Here is a 26,285-nt window from a genome sequence, read left to right on the forward strand (position 1 = left end):
AATGGCATGTGGGGTTAGCAGACTTGCAATGCAGTACTGGTCACCAGAAGTGAAGGGTCTATAAATAGCATGGGAAATCCCAGTGTTTTCACAAGATAGGGGTATATTTAAAAATCATTATGGAGATTAGGCCTCACATCACAAGAAGCAAAATGCACCTATAAAATGTACAGAAATGTTTTTCCTTTCAGAAACTGTTTAAATTTTTTAAATAAGATGAGAACTTTTTTCACAGCACTATGAGGAACAGGGGTAATTTCTGCGTAGGACTATTTTTGCGTACGTTCCAAATGCTCATTGGTTGAATTGGTGGTCTGTAACCTTGAATAAATTGATTGTCTAAAGTGTTTGGCGTAATAAAAGTAAAATATAGCTAAAGAGAGAGTCGTTATTTATATATAACCGACAAAATTGTTACAGAAAAACATAAAACTGAAGATATTTGTGAAAAAAATTCAAACTGGGTACCTTGTGTAACCCATACCAGATAATCTGTTTGCACAATGATCAATAATTCAATTACATTTTATTGACATTAACGAAACATTCACCGTGTTGTATCGTAAGGCAGAATATTTTCCGTTTTGAATTAGCTTGTCATCGAAACATCAAAAGGAAGACATCCCATTTCATTCTCAGTGCCAATAATAATAATAATAATAAAATATAAAGATAAATAAATTAAGAATAAAGATAAAAAAAAATTTTAACTACAAAGTTCGGAAAGGAACTTCTATCATTTGATTTAAGATTGATTTTTTTTTGTCTTCATTACAATTTCGTGTTTTTTTGTTTTGTTTTTTTGTTTTGTTTTTGTTTTTTTTTGTTTTTGTTTTGTTTTGTTTGTTTCTGTTTTAAATTTTATGAAATAGTATGCTTCCCCTTATGTAATTTAAACCACTTATCTGCACTTTGAACAGGTGAATGTACGGTCTTCTTAAAAGATTTTTCGAAGATTCTCCTCTACACATCTGAAGTGGTACCAGTTTTCACAAAGGTCAAAAGAGACTAAATCCTCATAAATGTTTGGCAAGTTACAACCAGTGACACAGTCTTTTTTTCTATTTCGACTGTAAAGCTTTGATTTTTTAGAATTTTAAAGGTTTTCTAGCGACTTTTAACTTCGGAAACGGCATCATTTGTTTATTCATAAAACAGTTGTAAAGATGTTTTATCATCTTGTTTATATCGAATACTACAGAATATCCTCCAGTATAGTTGTTAAAACAATATTCTGTCATAAAACACGAAAAATCAACAGTCGGTATATTAGTTTGCTCTTGAACAGTTGGAAAGTTGACGTCTATATTGCGTTGACCTGGAAGGTGGATTGTGTTTAGTTGAATTTGTGTGGATGCCGAAATAGTACGACGCGGGTTTCTGCTATCTAATAAATACACAGCTTGGTTAGTTTGAATTGGGTTTACCCAATGGTCATGGCCAGTATGGTGTATTTGTACCGCTGGTGCAGACACAGGGTTCATTTTGACGGAGTAATGCCATTCGTTGTCTGAAAATACAGGGACATATCCTGTGTACTGGAATCATTTATAGACTTAAACTGCGTCTTTGATAATTCCTGTGCAAAGTTAACTGTCTGACAACATAACTTATTTCCCTTTATTATATCAAATGTTTGTTAGAAAGATTGCGAGTTAATCTGATAATTTAATCCAACATCTCTTGAAGGCGGTTACATTATTCGTATCAGAGATCGAAGTGGCGCAGATTTGTTCTTTTTCACCTGCATTGTTAGGAGATTGCAGCACAGATGAAGCCATGAGCGATTTCGCTGGGTCAGTCGGTGTTAAAGGAAGCGATTAGTCTTTGGGATGTATTTTTGGAGATTTGGGTCTTTCCTTATCTTCCATTGCTGATTCTTAATCTGTTCTGTATTTCGTGGGTAACGTATACCCTGGTATTGACCCGGAATGTTATTACTGACCACCATTTCTTTGTAAATAACGTTAGGTTCGTGATCAGTTCCTCTCCCTTTAACCCTTTCCAAGGCAGATGGTAAGGTTCTTCTGTATTCCTTTGGATTCTCGGACTTGTCCTTTCCATGGTGGAACGTATCATGATTCATCTCCGGCATAGTGAACTAACTTTATTACTGAGTTTATTTTATAGTATATTCGCTTGCGAAATGAAACTGATCCTTTGACATCTTTCAGTCCGGTGCTTATATTGTAACATCTTACATATACAGACGTGTTATTCTTTGGTATACCATATCTTCCCTTGTTTACCCATCTGTATCCGTCACATGCCCAATCTTTTGCTTTATCTGTCCCACCGTTTATCATATATACTTCACTGCCTTTTGGTTTATATGGCGGAACACGAGACATTCGACTGAGTTCAGGATTCTCTATAAGGCTGAAAACTTCTTCAACATTCAAATAGTCTGAGGGTATTGTGTAGACCATGGCGTTTTCTGTTGGACCACCACCAAATTGCAATTCTTCAATGTATTTATCTGATTTCTGAGGCAATGGGGGAAAGGCTTGGTCGTAATTTCCGAAAAAAATCAGGAATTTCTTGATCATTGACACCCTTCTCCTCTTTAACAGCATCGAGGGAATTCCAAATGGACTTTCTGCTTTGAAAAAAAACCGGCGTTTTTTAGCATTCCGGTATACGTGGTAGTGATGGAAAAGACTGGTCGTAGTATCTAAATATGTTCTCCATTTCTTTTCAAAATGGTTACAAATCAAAATTCTACTTCTCTTGAAGATTTCAACTGAAAATTAAAACGAAAGTCCAAGTGCTATATGTCACCAGGCCTCTTGAATTGAATGTTTCTCTAACCTTTATCTTCGTATATTATAAGTATCTGCGCGTCTGTGTTTGCGAGCATCCCATTTCAGATATTTTGATAAAAAATTAGCTGAAATTTGTTTTGTATAGAATTTGTTTATGCTATTATCAATATTGCTTTATTTCATTTATCAAATTAAGATTTTTTTTATTCTCACATTAGTTTATTTTGCGTTATATTAAGCTTGTTACGGTTGAATATGTATATACTAGTAAACTATGCTAGTATTTGGTATCATATTAATAAAAAAAAATATCCACTTTTGAAATTCGAAGTAACAAAGCCTCAAACTGTTCTTGTTGACAACTCTTTCAAAGAAGAATCAGGAACAGTTCACTGTCAAGAAGATACGATTGTGCTTTTCTCTAAAGTCGATGTTCACTCCAGAAACAAAGTGTGATGAGAGAAATCAACAATAACTAGATTACTAATAACTTGCTTTTTTCATTAATTATATAAATCTCGTTCATAAATGCAGTGATATTGACACGAACATCCGTTAGATGTATTTTTTAGGTATATATTGCAATTGATAATATGCCATTTTTTCGATTTCGGGTGGTATTAATCCGTTAAAATTCCATTTGTTAAAAAATATTTCATTTTATAGAAAGGCCTAATGGCCTTACGAATGAACTAATGGACTGACAACACATTTTTTAATCCAATAACTACACCTGTGTTACACAAAACACCGACCTATGATTCAATAAAAACTGTTTTATGGTCACAATCAGAAACCCAAATGTATAAAAATTGGTGAACGCATTTTAATATATAAACTTTAAACATACAAACAATAAAAATGACTTTATTTTCATTAAAACGAATTTTTCGGTTCTGGAATTCCGGTTCGGATTTGGACTACACAAAATACCGACACCCTGTTTGGTGAGCGTTTAGCGTGCGTTTGGGTATCGCGCGTGCGGAAAACCTAAACGTCTCAAGGAGTATAATATTACAATGTGTTTTAATCGGAAACTGGGTAATATTACATGAATTCAATGCTAACCTATCATTATCTTTTCATGTAAACTTACAAAAAAGGTACGTTGTAACGATCTTTAATTGGGCCGCTTAATGATATTGACCAGTGAACAAGTTCATGAACCAGATTAAGCAGATGGCAATGAATATTCATAAATATCGGGGCGTGCTAATGTATATAACCTATATAGTCTTGTACTGACCAATGAAGGCGCGTAAAGGAAATCTGGTAACCACAACATGTATATATGTTTATCAATGATGCAAGTAGGTAAACATAGTGACTCTTGGGGGGGGGGGGCAAAAATAGTAGGAGAATAACGAGTCAAAATACTTCAGCAAACTTAATGGGTATCGGGTCATCTAGTCATGACGATGCAGCACAAACAAAAAAAATATACAAGTCTGAAGGATTGTACAACGATACCGATAAAGATGTTAATACACTATAATAAAATATATAATGAGCAAAATTTTCAGTCAACAAATTCTTCAGTGCCTTAAATAAACTTTATTTAAGGCACTGAAGGTCATTTGTTGACTGAAAATTTTGCTCATTTTGAGGTGTTGCCACAGATGTCATAGAGGTACGAGTTTGAGTCCCGCGGAGGGAACGACCAAAAATTTGTATCGGAAATTTGACAGTTCTAACATCGTTGGGAATTTTTCAGACCTTTCTATACGTTTACATTATCTTCCCTGTATCAATTTGATCCGATGGAGCAGTGTAGCGAATAGAGTCGTCACATTCTGAGACGTTTATATATATATTACTAGTAAAATACTTGTTTGGCATTTCCTGTATAATGTAAAGTGTACAAATTCTTCCTATTTTAAAACTGATTGTAAAGGATATATAATATCAGAATTTAAACTTCCTCGTTTTTCAACAGCAGTGTTTAATGTGCCATACACTTCCTGTTTGAGACTGCAATAATGGATTATACAACACCGAGGTAAGCAACTATTATAGATGTATAGTATAACCAATAAGTATAGCCATTATGGACTATACATCTATGAGACGGAGGACAGGGTTAGGGTTAGACAGGGAAAGAGCGGGAGAAAGGAAAGAGCTTCGGGTGAAAGGAGAAATGTATCCCTGTCCATTCCTTATCTATGGAACAATAAGTTGATACATAGATAAGAAATGTACCCGTGTCCATTCCTTATCTATGTATCAACTTATTGTTTTAAATATGTGCGGAAACCCCAATTAAGGTTGATACGCTCCATAACTTTCACATAATGGATAAAGGTTCAGAACAACACAAACTGGGATTGCAACCATGGCCACCAGAATGGTAATTAACTATTTTGTCACAGTTTTATTAATATGGAACTTTATCTTGCAGCATAATGGCTTACACATACGGCAGAGAAATGGATCTGGTTGAATACTTCAATATGAACAAGAACTTACTGCCTCAGTTGTGTATAATAACCGGGGGTATCTATGGAGAAACAAGATTCGATGACTTCGCCTCAGATCAGGTATGTATCGTTTACACACAGGTTACCGAGATCCTATGAACGCCTCAGATCAGACATGCATCCTTCACATAGAGGTTTCCGAAATTAACCAGGTATCGTTCACACACTGGTAACGGGATTCTGACGTCTCGGATCAGATATGTATCGTTCACATACTGGTAACGGGATCCTAACGCCTCGGGTCAGATATGTATCGTTCACACACCGGTAATGGGATTCTAACGCCTCAGATCAGATATGCATCCTTAACACCTATAGGTTTCCAGAATCAACCTCAGATCGATAATATATGCCACATATTAGCTTAATCGTGAAGGATTTTAAGAATTGGGAACCAAAAACAAATACTCTTTGTCGACAATTTTAGCAAATCTGAAAATGGTTTATTGAAATAAAAGGCGCATTAATCTATAAAGACGCGGCTCTGATCCCAGCAGGTGATATGATATATATACTCACCATTCAAATAAGTACTCAAGTACAGAGAGTTCATTTATCGTGCTGAATTATGAATATACATCATGATAAAATGCCATCAAAAATACTTAAAATGGATAGATACATCTCTAGAAACCATTAAGACGCATGGTATAACGATGTGCAAAGCATAATGTCAGAATGCGGACTAGAAAACTCATTCAACGCAAATAACTCAGACGGAGTCAGTGGCAAATTTCTAGCAAAGTTTATCATAGAAGTACTAATGCAAAAGCACCAGACCTTATGGAGAGAAAGTGTCATGAATATGCCAAATCTGCGCAGATATCAACCAAACATTTTGCGTACAGCCTTATCTTAAAACAAACATTTCTCGAAAAGACAAATCTCATATAGGTCGAATACGATGTGTAGTTTTCCAGCTAGAAATAGAAAATCAAAGACCGATGTCTTCAAAGTCGCTAATCGTGAAATATTCTCTGTCACTGATTTTGGCATACTTAAGCATCCGAAATGGTACAAATGCGATATATATATATGCTTTAAAATAGGGTAACTTCCGCTAAAATCTTGGTTCCCTTGATATTATTGCGTACACTTTCGTAACCGTTATGACCCGAATGGCTTTAGGCTAAAAACCACTAATTCCACTTTCCATAGGCTTCTATGCTAATTTCACAATATTCAATGGCTTCTCTGGACTTTACCTTAACTTTAACCTGCAGATGACTATATATCAGCATGATTCTACATATGTCAGCTCACAATCCTCAGAATGGCATGTGGGGTTAGCAGACTTGCAGTGCAGTACTGGTCACCGGAAATGAAGTGTCTATAAATAGCATGGGAAATCCCAGTGTTTTCACAAGATAGGGGTATATTTAGAAATCATTATGGAGATTAGGCTTCACATCACAAGAAGCAAAATGCACCTATAAAATGTACAGAAATGTTTTTCCTTTCAGAAACTGTTTGAATTTTTTAAATGAGATGAGAACTTTTTTCACAGCACTATGAGGAACAGGGGTAATTTCTGCGTAGGACTATTTTTGCGTACGTTCCAAATGCTCATTGGTTGAATTGGTGGTCTGTAACCTAAACAGTCACTTTCTGTCTTAGAAAAAATAAATAACTATACAAGTATCTTCCTATACACATACTGAATGCATTTGCAAAGTTTCAGTGAAATGTGACGAGCACTTTTTTAAATATTTGATTTTTAAATATAGGGTAACCAAGTTGCGCGAGCAAAAAAGTGACAATATTCTACCATACTTAAATGCATTAAATATTTGCAAAGAACTTTTTCTGACAATGCAAATAAAAAAAATCAATCACAACTTGTTTTTTAACAATATTAATAAAGAGATAGCCTTTAAAAGTAGTCATTTTCTGAAAAATTGGTCTATTTTTTTAAATTTATGTCTGACATGCCTCCCCCTTTTTCTTGATCACATGTCAAAAACCCTAAATCTTTAAATTTTCGCAAAAGGTGATATCTTTGGCTTTAAATTTGTAAATACAGTGTTTTCACAATAAAACATGACAAGTAAAGGGCACCTAAAGCAAAAAAAGTACTCAAAAATGCATTTTCCATGTTGCCATAGGGAAATGCTTATATGTCCTTAACCGCAGTAATGAAAGTGAGTTTTTCCTCATTTCTAATCAAATTTTTGCTCAAATTTACACAAAACTTGATTTCAAGTGCTGATTTACCACCATATTTAAGTAAATATAGCCCTCAAAGTTAAATATTTGATATTTTTACTAAATTTTCTACACTTTTCACAAGATAGGACATAAAATTCAGCCAAAAAGACCAATTTTCCATAATTTGGACCTATAACTTAAAAAAATGCATATTTTGAAGGATCTTTGTAGTGTATTCCTCTCATAGCAAAGTTTACAAGATCTTCAAGTAGTTTAAAGCTATTCCAAGAAACTTATCATTTTGCCATGGCTTCAGCTTAAGGCTAAAAACCACTAATTCCACTTCCCATAGGCTTCTATGCTAATTTCACAATATTCAATGGCTTCTCTGGACTTTACCTTAACTTTAACCTGCAGATGACTATATATCAGCATGATTCTACATATGTCAGCTCACAATCCTCAGAATGGCATGTGGGGTTAGCAGACTTGCAGTGCAGTACTGGTCACCGGAAATGAAGTGTCTATAAATAGCATGGGAAATCCCAGTGTTTTCACAAGATAGGGGTATATTTAGAAATCATTATGGAGATTAGGCTTCACATCACAAGAAGCAAAATGCACCTATAAAATGTACAGAAATGTTTTTCCTTTCAGAAACTGTTTGAATTTTTTAAATGAGATGAGAACTTTTTTCACAGCACTATGAGGAACAGGGGTAATTTCTGCGTAGGACTATTTTTGCGTACGTTCCAAATGCTCATTGGTTGAATTGGTGGTCTGTAATCTAAACAGTCACTTTCTGTCTTAGAAAAAATAAATAACTATACAAGTATCTTCCTATACACATACTGAATGCATTTGCAAAGTTTCAGTGAAATGTGACGAGCACTTTTTTAAATATTTGATTTTTAAATATAGGGTAACCAAGTTGCGCGAGCAAAAAAGTGACAATATTCTACCATACTTAAATGCATTAAATATTTGCAAAGAACTTTTTCTGACAATGCAAATAAAAAAAATCAATCACAACTTGTTTTTTAACAATATTAATAAAGAGATAGCCTTTAAAAGTAGTCATTTTCTGAAAAATTGGTCTATTTTTTTAAATTTATGTCTGACATGCCTCCCCCTTTTTCTTGATCACATGTCAAAAACCCTAAATCTTTAAATTTTCGCAAAAGGTGATATCTTTGGCTTTAAATTTGTAAATACAGTGTTTTCACAATAAAACATGACAAGTAAAGGGCACCTAAAGCAAAAAAAGTACTCAAAAATGCATTTTCCATGTTGCCATAGGGAAATGCTTATATGTCCTTAACCGCAGTAATGAAAGTGAGTTTTTCCTCATTTCTAATCAAATTTTTGCTCAAATTTACACAAAACTTGATTTCAAGTGCTGATTTACCACCATATTTAAGTAAATATAGCCCTCAAAGTTAAATATTTGATATTTTTACTAAATTTTCTACACTTTTCACAAGATAGGACATAAAATTCAGCCAAAAAGACCAATTTTCCATAATTTGGACCTATAACTTAAAAAAATGCATATTTTGAAGGATCTTTGTAGTGTATTCCTCTCATAGCAAAGTTTACAAGATCTTCAAGTAGTTTAAAGCTATTCCAAGAAACTTATCATTTTGCCATGGCTTCAGCTTAAGGCTAAAAACCACTAATTCCACTTCCCATAGGCTTCTATGCTAATTTCACAATATTCAATGGCTTCTCTGGACTTTACCTTAACTTTAACCTGCAGATGACTATATATCAGCATGATTCTACATATGTCAGCTCACAATCCTCAGAATGGCATGTGGGGTTAGCAGACTTGCAGTGCAGTACTGGTCACCGGAAATGAAGTGTCTATAAATAGCATGGGAAATCCCAGTGTTTTCACAAGATAGGGGTATATTTAGAAATCATTATGGAGATTAGGCTTCACATCACAAGAAGCAAAATGCACCTATAAAATGTACAGAAATGTTTTTCCTTTCAGAAACTGTTTGAATTTTTTAAATGAGATGAGAACTTTTTTCACAGCACTATGAGGAACAGGGGTAATTTCTGCGTAGGACTATTTTTGCGTACGTTCCAAATGCTCATTGGTTGAATTGGTGGTCTGTAACCTAAACAGTCACTTTCTGTCTTAGAAAAAATAAATAACTATACAAGTATCTTCCTATACACATACTGAATGCATTTGCAAAGTTTCAGTGAAATGTGACGAGCACTTTTTTAAATATTTGATTTTTAAATATAGGGTAACCAAGTTGCGCGAGCAAAAAAGTGACAATATTCTACCATACTTAAATGCATTAAATATTTGCAAAGAACTTTTTCTGACAATGCAAATAAAAAAAATCAATCACAACTTGTTTTTTAACAATATTAATAAAGAGATAGCCTTTAAAAGTAGTCATTTTCTGAAAAATTGGTCTATTTTTTTAAATTTATGTCTGACATGCCTCCCCCTTTTTCTTGATCACATGTCAAAAACCCTAAATCTTTAAATTTTCGCAAAAGGTGATATCTTTGGCTTTAAATTTGTAAATACAGTGTTTTCACAATAAAACATGACAAGTAAAGGGCACCTAAAGCAAAAAAAGTACTCAAAAATGCATTTTCCATGTTGCCATAGGGAAATGCTTATATGTCCTTAACCGCAGTAATGAAAGTGAGTTTTTCCTCATTTCTAATCAAATTTTTGCTCAAATTTACACAAAACTTGATTTCAAGTGCTGATTTACCACCATATTTAAGTAAATATAGCCCTCAAAGTTAAATATTTGATATTTTTACTAAATTTTCTACACTTTTCACAAGATAGGACATAAAATTCAGCCAAAAAGACCAATTTTCCATAATTTGGACCTATAACTTAAAAAAATGCATATTTTGAAGGATCTTTGTAGTGTATTCCTCTCATAGCAAAGTTTACAAGATCTTCAAGTAGTTTAAAGCTATTCCAAGAAACTTATCATTTTGCCATGGCTTCAGCTTAAGGCTAAAAACCACTAATTCCACTTCCCATAGGCTTCTATGCTAATTTCACAATATTCAATGGCTTCTCTGGACTTTACCTTAACTTTAACCTGCAGATGACTATATATCAGCATGATTCTACATATGTCAGCTCACAATCCTCAGAATGGCATGTGGGGTTAGCAGACTTGCAGTGCAGTACTGGTCACCGGAAATGAAGTGTCTATAAATAGCATGGGAAATCCCAGTGTTTTCACAAGATAGGGGTATATTTAGAAATCATTATGGAGATTAGGCTTCACATCACAAGAAGCAAAATGCACCTATAAAATGTACAGAAATGTTTTTCCTTTCAGAAACTGTTTGAATTTTTTAAATGAGATGAGAACTTTTTTCACAGCACTATGAGGAACAGGGGTAATTTCTGCGTAGGACTATTTTTGCGTACGTTCCAAATGCTCATTGGTTGAATTGGTGGTCTGTAACCTAAACAGTCACTTTCTGTCTTAGAAAAAATAAATAACTATACAAGTATCTTCCTATACACATACTGAATGCATTTGCAAAGTTTCAGTGAAATGTGACGAGCACTTTTTTAAATATTTGATTTTTAAATATAGGGTAACCAAGTTGCGCGAGCAAAAAAGTGACAATATTCTACCATACTTAAATGCATTAAATATTTGCAAAGAACTTTTTCTGACAATGCAAATAAAAAAAATCAATCACAACTTGTTTTTTAACAATATTAATAAAGAGATAGCCTTTAAAAGTAGTCATTTTCTGAAAAATTGGTCTATTTTTTTAAATTTATGTCTGACATGCCTCCCCCTTTTTCTTGATCACATGTCAAAAACCCTAAATCTTTAAATTTTCGCAAAAGGTGATATCTTTGGCTTTAAATTTGTAAATACAGTGTTTTCACAATAAAACATGACAAGTAAAGGGCACCTAAAGCAAAAAAAGTACTCAAAAATGCATTTTCCATGTTGCCATAGGGAAATGCTTATATGTCCTTAACCGCAGTAATGAAAGTGAGTTTTTCCTCATTTCTAATCAAATTTTTGCTCAAATTTACACAAAACTTGATTTCAAGTGCTGATTTACCACCATATTTAAGTAAATATAGCCCTCAAAGTTAAATATTTGATATTTTTACTAAATTTTCTACACTTTTCACAAGATAGGACATAAAATTCAGCCAAAAAGACCAATTTTCCATAATTTGGACCTATAACTTAAAAAAATGCATATTTTGAAGGATCTTTGTAGTGTATTCCTCTCATAGCAAAGTTTACAAGATCTTCAAGTAGTTTAAAGCTATTCCAAGAAACTTATCATTTTGCCATGGCTTCAGCTTAAGGCTAAAAACCACTAATTCCACTTCCCATAGGCTTCTATGCTAATTTCACAATATTCAATGGCTTCTCTGGACTTTACCTTAACTTTAACCTGCAGATGACTATATATCAGCATGATTCTACATATGTCAGCTCACAATCCTCAGAATGGCATGTGGGGTTAGCAGACTTGCAGTGCAGTACTGGTCACCGGAAATGAAGTGTCTATAAATAGCATGGGAAATCCCAGTGTTTTCACAAGATAGGGGTATATTTAGAAATCATTATGGAGATTAGGCTTCACATCACAAGAAGCAAAATGCACCTATAAAATGTACAGAAATGTTTTTCCTTTCAGAAACTGTTTGAATTTTTTAAATGAGATGAGAACTTTTTTCACAGCACTATGAGGAACAGGGGTAATTTCTGCGTAGGACTATTTTTGCGTACGTTCCAAATGCTCATTGGTTGAATTGGTGGTCTGTAACCTAAACAGTCACTTTCTGTCTTAGAAAAAATAAATAACTATACAAGTATCTTCCTATACACATACTGAATGCATTTGCAAAGTTTCAGTGAAATGTGACGAGCACTTTTTTAAATATTTGATTTTTAAATATAGGGTAACCAAGTTGCGCGAGCAAAAAAGTGACAATATTCTACCATACTTAAATGCATTAAATATTTGCAAAGAACTTTTTCTGACAATGCAAATAAAAAAAATCAATCACAACTTGTTTTTTAACAATATTAATAAAGAGATAGCCTTTAAAAGTAGTCATTTTCTGAAAAATTGGTCTATTTTTTTAAATTTATGTCTGACATGCCTCCCCCTTTTTCTTGATCACATGTCAAAAACCCTAAATCTTTAAATTTTCGCAAAAGGTGATATCTTTGGCTTTAAATTTGTAAATACAGTGTTTTCACAATAAAACATGACAAGTAAAGGGCACCTAAAGCAAAAAAAGTACTCAAAAATGCATTTTCCATGTTGCCATAGGGAAATGCTTATATGTCCTTAACCGCAGTAATGAAAGTGAGTTTTTCCTCATTTCTAATCAAATTTTTGCTCAAATTTACACAAAACTTGATTTCAAGTGCTGATTTACCACCATATTTAAGTAAATATAGCCCTCAAAGTTAAATATTTGATATTTTTACTAAATTTTCTACACTTTTCACAAGATAGGACATAAAATTCAGCCAAAAAGACCAATTTTCCATAATTTGGACCTATAACTTAAAAAAATGCATATTTTGAAGGATCTTTGTAGTGTATTCCTCTCATAGCAAAGTTTACAAGATCTTCAAGTAGTTTAAAGCTATTCCAAGAAACTTATCATTTTGCCATGGCTTCAGCTTAAGGCTAAAAACCACTAATTCCACTTCCCATAGGCTTCTATGCTAATTTCACAATATTCAATGGCTTCTCTGGACTTTACCTTAACTTTAACCTGCAGATGACTATATATCAGCATGATTCTACATATGTCAGCTCACAATCCTCAGAATGGCATGTGGGGTTAGCAGACTTGCAGTGCAGTACTGGTCACCGGAAATGAAGTGTCTATAAATAGCATGGGAAATCCCAGTGTTTTCACAAGATAGGGGTATATTTAGAAATCATTATGGAGATTAGGCTTCACATCACAAGAAGCAAAATGCACCTATAAAATGTACAGAAATGTTTTTCCTTTCAGAAACTGTTTGAATTTTTTAAATGAGATGAGAACTTTTTTCACAGCACTATGAGGAACAGGGGTAATTTCTGCGTAGGACTATTTTTGCGTACGTTCCAAATGCTCATTGGTTGAATTGGTGGTCTGTAACCTAAACAGTCACTTTCTGTCTTAGAAAAAATAAATAACTATACAAGTATCTTCCTATACACATACTGAATGCATTTGCAAAGTTTCAGTGAAATGTGACGAGCACTTTTTTAAATATTTGATTTTTAAATATAGGGTAACCAAGTTGCGCGAGCAAAAAAGTGACAATATTCTACCATACTTAAATGCATTAAATATTTGCAAAGAACTTTTTCTGACAATGCAAATAAAAAAAATCAATCACAACTTGTTTTTTAACAATATTAATAAAGAGATAGCCTTTAAAAGTAGTCATTTTCTGAAAAATTGGTCTATTTTTTTAAATTTATGTCTGACATGCCTCCCCCTTTTTCTTGATCACATGTCAAAAACCCTAAATCTTTAAATTTTCGCAAAAGGTGATATCTTTGGCTTTAAATTTGTAAATACAGTGTTTTCACAATAAAACATGACAAGTAAAGGGCACCTAAAGCAAAAAAAGTACTCAAAAATGCATTTTCCATGTTGCCATAGGGAAATGCTTATATGTCCTTAACCGCAGTAATGAAAGTGAGTTTTTCCTCATTTCTAATCAAATTTTTGCTCAAATTTACACAAAACTTGATTTCAAGTGCTGATTTACCACCATATTTAAGTAAATATAGCCCTCAAAGTTAAATATTTGATATTTTTACTAAATTTTCTACACTTTTCACAAGATAGGACATAAAATTCAGCCAAAAAGACCAATTTTCCATAATTTGGACCTATAACTTAAAAAAATGCATATTTTGAAGGATCTTTGTAGTGTATTCCTCTCATAGCAAAGTTTACAAGATCTTCAAGTAGTTTAAAGCTATTCCAAGAAACTTATCATTTTGCCATGGCTTCAGCTTAAGGCTAAAAACCACTAATTCCACTTCCCATAGGCTTCTATGCTAATTTCACAATATTCAATGGCTTCTCTGGACTTTACCTTAACTTTAACCTGCAGATGACTATATATCAGCATGATTCTACATATGTCAGCTCACAATCCTCAGAATGGCATGTGGGGTTAGCAGACTTGCAGTGCAGTACTGGTCACCGGAAATGAAGTGTCTATAAATAGCATGGGAAATCCCAGTGTTTTCACAAGATAGGGGTATATTTAGAAATCATTATGGAGATTAGGCTTCACATCACAAGAAGCAAAATGCACCTATAAAATGTACAGAAATGTTTTTCCTTTCAGAAACTGTTTGAATTTTTTAAATGAGATGAGAACTTTTTTCACAGCACTATGAGGAACAGGGGTAATTTCTGCGTAGGACTATTTTTGCGTACGTTCCAAATGCTCATTGGTTGAATTGGTGGTCTGTAACCTAAACAGTCACTTTCTGTCTTAGAAAAAATAAATAACTATACAAGTATCTTCCTATACACATACTGAATGCATTTGCAAAGTTTCAGTGAAATGTGACGAGCACTTTTTTAAATATTTGATTTTTAAATATAGGGTAACCAAGTTGCGCGAGCAAAAAAGTGACAATATTCTACCATACTTAAATGCATTAAATATTTGCAAAGAACTTTTTCTGACAATGCAAATAAAAAAAATCAATCACAACTTGTTTTTTAACAATATTAATAAAGAGATAGCCTTTAAAAGTAGTCATTTTCTGAAAAATTGGTCTATTTTTTTAAATTTATGTCTGACATGCCTCCCCCTTTTTCTTGATCACATGTCAAAAACCCTAAATCTTTAAATTTTCGCAAAAGGTGATATCTTTGGCTTTAAATTTGTAAATACAGTGTTTTCACAATAAAACATGACAAGTAAAGGGCACCTAAAGCAAAAAAAGTACTCAAAAATGCATTTTCCATGTTGCCATAGGGAAATGCTTATATGTCCTTAACCGCAGTAATGAAAGTGAGTTTTTCCTCATTTCTAATCAAATTTTTGCTCAAATTTACACAAAACTTGATTTCAAGTGCTGATTTACCACCATATTTAAGTAAATATAGCCCTCAAAGTTAAATATTTGATATTTTTACTAAATTTTCTACACTTTTCACAAGATAGGACATAAAATTCAGCCAAAAAGACCAATTTTCCATAATTTGGACCTATAACTTAAAAAAATGCATATTTTGAAGGATCTTTGTAGTGTATTCCTCTCATAGCAAAGTTTACAAGATCTTCAAGTAGTTTAAAGCTATTCCAAGAAACTTATCATTTTGCCATGGCTTCAGCTTAAGGCTAAAAACCACTAATTCCACTTCCCATAGGCTTCTATGCTAATTTCACAATATTCAATGGCTTCTCTGGACTTTACCTTAACTTTAACCTGCAGATGACTATATATCAGCATGATTCTACATATGTCAGCTCACAATCCTCAGAATGGCATGTGGGGTTAGCAGACTTGCAGTGCAGTACTGGTCACCGGAAATGAAGTGTCTATAAATAGCATGGGAAATCCCAGTGTTTTCACAAGATAGGGGTATATTTAGAAATCATTATGGAGATTAGGCTTCACATCACAAGAAGCAAAATGCACCTATAAAATGTACAGAAATGTTTTTCCTTTCAGAAACTGTTTGAATTTTTTAAATGAGATGAGAACTTTTTTCACAGCACTATGAGGAACAGGGGTAATTTCTGCGTAGGACTATTTTTGCGTACGTTCCAAATGCTCATTGGTTGAATTGGTGGTCTGTAACCTAAACAGTCACTTTCTGTCTTAGAAAAAATAAATAACTATACAAGTATCTTTCTATACACATACTGAATGCATTTGCAAAGTTTCAGTGAAATGTGACGAGCACTTTTTTAAATATTTGATTTTTAAATATAGGGTAACCAAGTTGCGCGAGCAAAAAAGTGACAATATTCTACCATACTTAAATGCATTAAATATTTGCAAAGAACTTTTTCTGACAATGCAAATAAAAAAAATCAATCACAACTTGTTTTTTAACAATATTAATAAAGAGATAGCCTTTAAAAGTAGTCATTTTCTGAAAAATTGGTCTATTTTTTTAAATTTATGTCTGACATGCCTCCCCCTTTTTCTTGATCACATGTCAAAAACCCTAAATCTTTAAATTTTCGCAAAAGGTGATATCTTTGGCTTTAAATTTGTAAATACAGTGTTTTCACAATAAAACATGACAAGTAAAGGGCACCTAAAGCAAAAAAAGTACTCAAAAATGCATTTTCCATGTTGCCATAGGGAAATGCTTATATGTCCTTAACCGCAGTAATGAAAGTGAGTTTTTCCTCATTTCTAATCAAATTTTTGCTCAAATTTACACAAAACTTGATTTCAAGTGCTGATTTACCACCATATTTAAGTAAATATAGCCCTCAAAGTTAAATATTTGATATTTTTACTAAATTTTCTACACTTTTCACAAGATAGGACATAAAATTCAGCCAAAAAGACCAATTTTCCATAATTTGGACCTATAACTTAAAAAAATGCATATTTTGAAGGATCTTTGTAGTGTATTCCTCTCATAGCAAAGTTTACAAGATCTTCAAGTAGTTTAAAGCTATTCCAAGAAACTTATCATTTTGCCATGGCTTCAGCTTAAGGCTAAAAACCACTAATTCCACTTCCCATAGGCTTCTATGCTAATTTCACAATATTCAATGGCTTCTCTGGACTTTACCTTAACTTTAACCTGCAGATGACTATATATCAGCATGATTCTACATATGTCAGCTCACAATCCTCAGAATGGCATGTGGGGTTAGCAGACTTGCAGTGCAGTACTGGTCACCGGAAATGAAGTGTCTATAAATAGCATGGGAAATCCCAGTGTTTTCACAAGATAGGGGTATATTTAGAAATCATTATGGAGATTAGGCTTCACATCACAAGAAGCAAAATGCACCTATAAAATGTACAGAAATGTTTTTCCTTTCAGAAACTGTTTGAATTTTTTAAATGAGATGAGAACTTTTTTCACAGCACTATGAGGAACAGGGGTAATTTCTGCGTAGGACTATTTTTGCGTACGTTCCAAATGCTCATTGGTTGAATTGGTGGTCTGTAACCTAAACAGTCACTTTCTGTCTTAGAAAAAATAAATAACTATACAAGTATCTTCCTATACACATACTGAATGCATTTGCAAAGTTTCAGTGAAATGTGACGAGCACTTTTTTAAATATTTGATTTTTAAATATAGGGTAACCAAGTTGCGCGAGCAAAAAAGTGACAATATTCTACCATACTTAAATGCATTAAATATTTGCAAAGAACTTTTTCTGACAATGCAAATAAAAAAAATCAATCACAACTTGTTTTTTAACAATATTAATAAAGAGATAGCCTTTAAAAGTAGTCATTTTCTGAAAAATTGGTCTATTTTTTTAAATTTATGTCTGACATGCCTCCCCCTTTTTCTTGATCACATGTCAAAAACCCTAAATCTTTAAATTTTCGCAAAAGGTGATATCTTTGGCTTTAAATTTGTAAATACAGTGTTTTCACAATAAAACATGACAAGTAAAGGGCACCTAAAGCAAAAAAAGTACTCAAAAATGCATTTTCCATGTTGCCATAGGGAAATGCTTATATGTCCTTAACCGCAGTAATGAAAGTGAGTTTTTCCTCATTTCTAATCAAATTTTTGCTCAAATTTACACAAAACTTGATTTCAAGTGCTGATTTACCACCATATTTAAGTAAATATAGCCCTCAAAGTTAAATATTTGATATTTTTACTAAATTTTCTACACTTTTCACAAGATAGGACATAAAATTCAGCCAAAAAGACCAATTTTCCATAATTTGGACCTATAACTTAAAAAAATGCATATTTTGAAGGATCTTTGTAGTGTATTCCTCTCATAGCAAAGTTTACAAGATCTTCAAGTAGTTTAAAGCTATTCCAAGAAACTTATCATTTTGCCATGGCTTCAGCTTAAGGCTAAAAACCACTAATTCCACTTCCCATAGGCTTCTATGCTAATTTCACAATATTCAATGGCTTCTCTGGACTTTACCTTAACTTTAACCTGCAGATGACTATATATCAGCATGATTCTACATATGTCAGCTCACAATCCTCAGAATGGCATGTGGGGTTAGCAGACTTGCAGTGCAGTACTGGTCACCGGAAATGAAGTGTCTATAAATAGCATGGGAAATCCCAGTGTTTTCACAAGATAGGGGTATATTTAGAAATCATTATGGAGATTAGGCTTCACATCACAAGAAGCAAAATGCACCTATAAAATGTACAGAAATGTTTTTCCTTTCAGAAACTGTTTGAATTTTTTAAATGAGATGAGAACTTTTTTCACAGCACTATGAGGAACAGGGGTAATTTCTGCGTAGGACTATTTTTGCGTACGTTCCAAATGCTCATTGGTTGAATTGGTGGTCTGTAACCTAAACAGTCACTTTCTGTCTTAGAAAAAATAAATAACTATACAAGTATCTTCCTATACACATACTGAATGCATTTGCAAAGTTTCAGTGAAATGTGACGAGCACTTTTTTAAATATTTGATTTTTAAATATAGGGTAACCAAGTTGCGCGAGCAAAAAAGTGACAATATTCTACCATACTTAAATGCATTAAATATTTGCAAAGAACTTTTTCTGACAATGCAAATAAAAAAAATCAATCACAACTTGTTTTTTAACAATATTAATAAAGAGATAGCCTTTAAAAGTAGTCATTTTCTGAAAAATTGGTCTATTTTTTTAAATTTATGTCTGACATGCCTCCCCCTTTTTCTTGATCACATGTCAAAAACCCTAAATCTTTAAATTTTCGCAAAAGGTGATATCTTTGGCTTTAAATTTGTAAATACAGTGTTTTCACAATAAAACATGACAAGTAAAGGGCACCTAAAGCAAAAAAAGTACTCAAAAATGCATTTTCCATGTTGCCATAGGGAAATGCTTATATGTCCTTAACCGCAGTAATGAAAGTGAGTTTTTCCTCATTTCTAATCAAATTTTTGCTCAAATTTACACAAAACTTGATTTCAAGTGCTGATTTACCACCATATTTAAGTAAATATAGCCCTCAAAGTTAAATATTTGATATTTTTACTAAATTTTCTACACTTTTCACAAGATAGGACATAAAATTCAGCCAAAAAGACCAATTTTCCATAATTTGGACCTATAACTTAAAAAAATGCATATTTTGAAGGATCTTTGTAGTGTATTCCTCTCATAGCAAAGTTTACAAGATCTTCAAGTAGTTTAAAGCTATTCCAAGAAACTTATCATTTTGCCATGGCTTCAGCTTAAGGCTAAAAACCACTAATTCCACTTCCCATAGGCTTCTATGCTAATTTCACAATATTCAATGGCTTCTCTGGACTTTACCTTAACTTTAACCTGCAGATGACTATATATCAGCATGATTCTACATATGTCAGCTCACAATCCTCAGAATGGCATGTGGGGTTAGCAGACTTGCAGTGCAGTACTGGTCACCGGAAATGAAGTGTCTATAAATAGCATGGGAAATCCCAGTGTTTTCACAAGATAGGGGTATATTTAGAAATCATTATGGAGATTAGGCTTCACATCACAAGAAGCAAAATGCACCTATAAAATGTACAGAAATGTTTTTCCTTTCAGAAACTGTTTGAATTTTTTAAATGAGATGAGAACTTTTTTCACAGCACTATGAGGAACAGGGGTAATTTCTGCGTAGGACTATTTTTGCGTACGTTCCAAATGCTCATTGGTTGAATTGGTGGTCTGTAACCTAAACAGTCACTTTCTGTCTTAGAAAAAATAAATAACTATACAAGTATCTTCCTATACACATACTGAATGCATTTGCAAAGTTTCAGTGAAATGTGACGAGCACTTTTTTAAATATTTGATTTTTAAATATAGGGTAACCAAGTTGCGCGAGCAAAAAAGTGACAATATTCTACCATACTTAAATGCATTAAATATTTGCAAAGAACTTTTTCTGACAATGCAAATAAAAAAAATCAATCACAACTTGTTTTTTAACAATATTAATAAAGAGATAGCCTTTAAAAGTAGTCATTTTCTGAAAAATTGGTCTATTTTTTTAAATTTATGTCTGACATGCCTCCCCCTTTTTCTTGATCACATGTCAAAAACCCTAAATCTTTAAATTTTCGCAAAAGGTGATATCTTTGGCTTTAAATTTGTAAATACAGTGTTTTCACAATAAAACATGACAAGTAAAGGGCACCTAAAGCAAAAAAAGTACTCAAAAATGCATTTTCCATGTTGCCATAGGGAAATGCTTATATGTCCTTAACCGCAGTAATGAAAGTGAGTTTTTCCTCATTTCTAATCAAATTTTTGCTCAAATTTACACAAAACTTGATTTCAAGTGCTGATTTACCACCATATTTAAGTAAATATAGCCCTCAAAGTTAAATATTTGATATTTTTACTAAATTTTCTACACTTTTCACAAGATAGGACATAAAATTCAGCCAAAAAGACCAATTTTCCATAATTTGGACCTATAACTTAAAAAAATGCATATTTTGAAGGATCTTTGTAGTGTATTCCTCTCATAGCAAAGTTTACAAGATCTTCAAGTAGTTTAAAGCTATTCCAAGAAACTTATCATTTTGCCATGGCTTCAGCTTAAGGCTAAAAACCACTAATTCCACTTCCCATAGGCTTCTATGCTAATTTCACAATATTCAATGGCTTCTCTGGACTTTACCTTAACTTTAACCTGCAGATGACTATATATCAGCATGATTCTACATATGTCAGCTCACAATCCTCAGAATGGCATGTGGGGTTAGCAGACTTGCAGTGCAGTACTGGTCACCGGAAATGAAGTGTCTATAAATAGCATGGGAAATCCCAGTGTTTTCACAAGATAGGGGTATATTTAGAAATCATTATGGAGATTAGGCTTCACATCACAAGAAGCAAAATGCACCTATAAAATGTACAGAAATGTTTTTCCTTTCAGAAACTGTTTGAATTTTTTAAATGAGATGAGAACTTTTTTCACAGCACTATGAGGAACAGGGGTAATTTCTGCGTAGGACTATTTTTGCGTACGTTCCAAATGCTCATTGGTTGAATTGGTGGTCTGTAACCTAAACAGTCACTTTCTGTCTTAGAAAAAATAAATAACTATACAAGTATCTTCCTATACACATACTGAATGCATTTGCAAAGTTTCAGTGAAATGTGACGAGCACTTTTTTAAATATTTGATTTTTAAATATAGGGTAACCAAGTTGCGCGAGCAAAAAAGTGACAATATTCTACCATACTTAAATGCATTAAATATTTGCAAAGAACTTTTTCTGACAATGCAAATAAAAAAAATCAATCACAACTTGTTTTTTAACAATATTAATAAAGAGATAGCCTTTAAAAGTAGTCATTTTCTGAAAAATTGGTCTATTTTTTTAAATTTATGTCTGACATGCCTCCCCCTTTTTCTTGATCACATGTCAAAAACCCTAAATCTTTAAATTTTCGCAAAAGGTGATATCTTTGGCTTTAAATTTGTAAATACAGTGTTTTCACAATAAAACATGACAAGTAAAGGGCACCTAAAGCAAAAAAAGTACTCAAAAATGCATTTTCCATGTTGCCATAGGGAAATGCTTATATGTCCTTAACCGCAGTAATGAAAGTGAGTTTTTCCTCATTTCTAATCAAATTTTTGCTCAAATTTACACAAAACTTGATTTCAAGTGCTGATTTACCACCATATTTAAGTAAATATAGCCCTCAAAGTTAAATATTTGATATTTTTACTAAATTTTCTACACTTTTCACAAGATAGGACATAAAATTCAGCCAAAAAGACCAATTTTCCATAATTTGGACCTATAACTTAAAAAAATGCATATTTTGAAGGATCTTTGTAGTGTATTCCTCTCATAGCAAAGTTTACAAGATCTTCAAGTAGTTTAAAGCTATTCCAAGAAACTTATCATTTTGCCATGGCTTCAGCTTAAGGCTAAAAACCACTAATTCCACTTCCCATAGGCTTCTATGCTAATTTCACAATATTCAATGGCTTCTCTGGACTTTACCTTAACTTTAACCTGCAGATGACTATATATCAGCATGATTCTACATATGTCAGCTCACAATCCTCAGAATGGCATGTGGGGTTAGCAGACTTGCAGTGCAGTACTGGTCACCGGAAATGAAGTGTCTATAAATAGCATGGGAAATCCCAGTGTTTTCACAAGATAGGGGTATATTTAGAAATCATTATGGAGATTAGGCTTCACATCACAAGAAGCAAAATGCACCTATAAAATGTACAGAAATGTTTTTCCTTTCAGAAACTGTTTGAATTTTTTAAATGAGATGAGAACTTTTTTCACAGCACTATGAGGAACAGGGGTAATTTCTGCGTAGGACTATTTTTGCGTACGTTCCAAATGCTCATTGGTTGAATTGGTGGTCTGTAACCTAAACAGTCACTTTCTGTCTTAGAAAAAATAAATAACTATACAAGTATCTTCCTATACACATACTGAATGCATTTGCAAAGTTTCAGTGAAATGTGACGAGCACTTTTTTAAATATTTGATTTTTAAATATAGGGTAACCAAGTTGCGCGAGCAAAAAAGTGACAATATTCTACCATACTTAAATGCATTAAATATTTGCAAAGAACTTTTTCTGACAATGCAAATAAAAAAAATCAATCACAACTTGTTTTTTAACAATATTAATAAAGAGATAGCCTTTAAAAGTAGTCATTTTCTGAAAAATTGGTCTATTTTTTTAAATTTATGTCTGACATGCCTCCCCCTTTTTCTTGATCACATGTCAAAAACCCTAAATCTTTAAATTTTCGCAAAAGGTGATATCTTTGGCTTTAAATTTGTAAATACAGTGTTTTCACAATAAAACATGACAAGTAAAGGGCACCTAAAGCAAAAAAAGTACTCAAAAATGCATTTTCCATGTTGCCATAGGGAAATGCTTATATGTCCTTAACCGCAGTAATGAAAGTGAGTTTTTCCTCATTTCTAATCAAATTTTTGCTCAAATTTACACAAAACTTGATTTCAAGTGCTGATTTACCACCATATTTAAGTAAATATAGCCCTCAAAGTTAAATATTTGATATTTTTACTAAATTTTCTACACTTTTCACAAGATAGGACATAAAATTCAGCCAAAAAGACCAATTTTCCATAATTTGGACCTATAACTTAAAAAAATGCATATTTTGAAGGATCTTTGTAGTGTATTCCTCTCATAGCAAAGTTTACAAGATCTTCAAGTAGTTTAAAGCTATTCCAAGAAACTTATCATTTTGCCATGGCTTCAGCTTAACAGTCACTTTCTGTCTTAGAAAAAATAAATAACTATACAAGTATCTTCCTATACACATACTGAATGCATTTGCAAAGTTTCAGTGAAATGTGACGAGCACTTTTTTAAATATTTGATTTTTAAATATAGGGTAACCAAGTTGCGCGAGCAAAAAAGTGACAATATTCTACCATACTTAAATGCATTAAATATTTGCAAAGAACTTTTTCTGACAATGCAAATAAAAAAAATCAATCACAACTTGTTTTTTAACAATATTAATAAAGAGATAGCCTTTAAAAGTAGTCATTTTCTGAAAAATTGGTCTATTTTTTTAAATTTATGTCTGACATGCCTCCCCCTTTTTCTTGATCACATGTCAAAAACCCTAAATCTTTAAATTTTCGCAAAAGGTGATATCTTTGGCTTTAAATTTGTAAATACAGTGTTTTCACAATAAAACATGACAAGTAAAGGGCACCTAAAGCAAAAAAAGTACTCAAAAATGCATTTTCCATGTTGCCATAGGGAAATGCTTATATGTCCTTAACCGCAGTAATGAAAGTGAGTTTTTCCTCATTTCTAATCAAATTTTTGCTCAAATTTACACAAAACTTGATTTCAAGTGCTGATTTACCACCATATTTAAGTAAATATAGCCCTCAAAGTTAAATATTTGATATTTTTACTAAATTGTCTACACTTTTCACAAGATAGGACATAAAATTCAGCCAAAAAGACCAATTTTCCATAATTTGGACCTATAACTTAAAAAAATGCATATTTTGAAGGATCTTTGTAGTGTATTCCTCTCATAGCAAAGTTTACAAGATCTTCAAGTAGTTTAAAGCTATTCCAAGAAACTTATCATTTTGCCATGGCTTCAGCTTAAGGCTAAAAACCACTAATTCCACTTCCCATAGGCTTCTATGCTAATTTCACAATATTCAATGGCTTCTCTGGACTTTACCTTAACTTTAACCTGCAGATGACTATATATCAGCATGATTCTACATATGTCAGCTCACAATCCTCAGAATGGCATGTGGGGTTAGCAGACTTGCAGTGCAGTACTGGTCACCGGAAATGAAGTGTCTATAAATAGCATGGGAAATCCCAGTGTTTTCACAAGATAGGGGTATATTTAGAAATCATTATGGAGATTAGGCTTCACATCACAAGAAGCAAAATGCACCTATAAAATGTACAGAAATGTTTTTCCTTTCAGAAACTGTTTGAATTTTTTAAATGAGATGAGAACTTTTTTCACAGCACTATGAGGAACAGGGGTAATTTCTGCGTAGGACTATTTTTGCGTACGTTCCAAATGCTCATTGGTTGAATTGGTGGTCTGTAACCTAAACAGTCACTTTCTGTCTTAGAAAAAATAAATAACTATACAAGTATCTTCCTATACACATACTGAATGCATTTGCAAAGTTTCAGTGAAATGTGACGAGCACTTTTTTAAATATTTGATTTTTAAATATAGGGTAACCAAGTTGCGCGAGCAAAAAAGTGACAATATTCTACCATACTTAAATGCATTAAATATTTGCAAAGAACTTTTTCTGACAATGCAAATAAAAAAAATCAATCACAACTTGTTTTTTAACAATATTAATAAAGAGATAGCCTTTAAAAGTAGTCATTTTCTGAAAAATTGGTCTATTTTTTTAAATTTATGTCTGACATGCCTCCCCCTTTTTCTTGATCACATGTCAAAAACCCTAAATCTTTAAATTTTCGCAAAAGGTGATATCTTTGGCTTTAAATTTGTAAATACAGTGTTTTCACAATAAAACATGACAAGTAAAGGGCACCTAAAGCAAAAAAAGTACTCAAAAATGCATTTTCCATGTTGCCATAGGGAAATGCTTATATGTCCTTAACCGCAGTAATGAAAGTGAGTTTTTCCTCATTTCTAATCAAATTTTTGCTCAAATTTACACAAAACTTGATTTCAAGTGCTGATTTACCACCATATTTAAGTAAATATAGCCCTCAAAGTTAAATATTTGATATTTTTACTAAATTTTCTACACTTTTCACAAGATAGGACATAAAATTCAGCCAAAAAGACCAATTTTCCATAATTTGGACCTATAACTTAAAAAAATGCATATTTTGAAGGATCTTTGTAGTGTATTCCTCTCATAGCAAAGTTTACAAGATCTTCAAGTAGTTTAAAGCTATTCCAAGAAACTTATCATTTTGCCATGGCTTCAGCTTAAGGCTAAAAACCACTAATTCCACTTCCCATAGGCTTCTATGCTAATTTCACAATATTCAATGGCTTCTCTGGACTTTACCTTAACTTTAACCTGCAGATGACTATATATCAGCATGATTCTACATATGTCAGCTCACAATCCTCAGAATGGCATGTGGGGTTAGCAGACTTGCAGTGCAGTACTGGTCACCGGAAATGAAGTGTCTATAAATAGCATGGGAAATCCCAGTGTTTTCACAAGATAGGGGTATATTTAGA

The 26,285-nt window shown here is 32.8% G+C and overlaps 1 protein-coding gene across 2 annotated transcripts in view; it reads left to right on the plus strand.

The window, feature by feature from the left end:
- The first annotated feature begins 4,606 nt into the window (after window positions 1–4,606).
- The window catches only part of LOC148597673 (uncharacterized), a 32,313-nt gene continuing 10,634 nt past the window's right edge, over window positions 4,607–26,285 (plus strand). For both annotated transcript variants that reach the window (XM_088561694.1, XM_088561695.1), the window contains exons 1-2: window positions 4,607–4,764; window positions 5,164–5,302. In XM_088561694.1, the coding sequence (XP_088417820.1) occupies window positions 4,745–4,764; window positions 5,164–5,302 (159 nt within the window). In that variant the 5' untranslated portion in view covers window positions 4,607–4,744. The remainder of the gene's footprint in view (window positions 4,765–5,163; window positions 5,303–26,285) is intronic.

This window comes from Perna viridis, chromosome 14, assembly GCF_037379345.1.
Source record: "Perna viridis isolate PV_CMFRI_1.1 ecotype Kerala chromosome 14, ASM3737934v1, whole genome shotgun sequence".
In the NCBI taxonomy this organism is placed as follows: domain Eukaryota; kingdom Metazoa; phylum Mollusca; class Bivalvia; order Mytilida; family Mytilidae; genus Perna; species Perna viridis.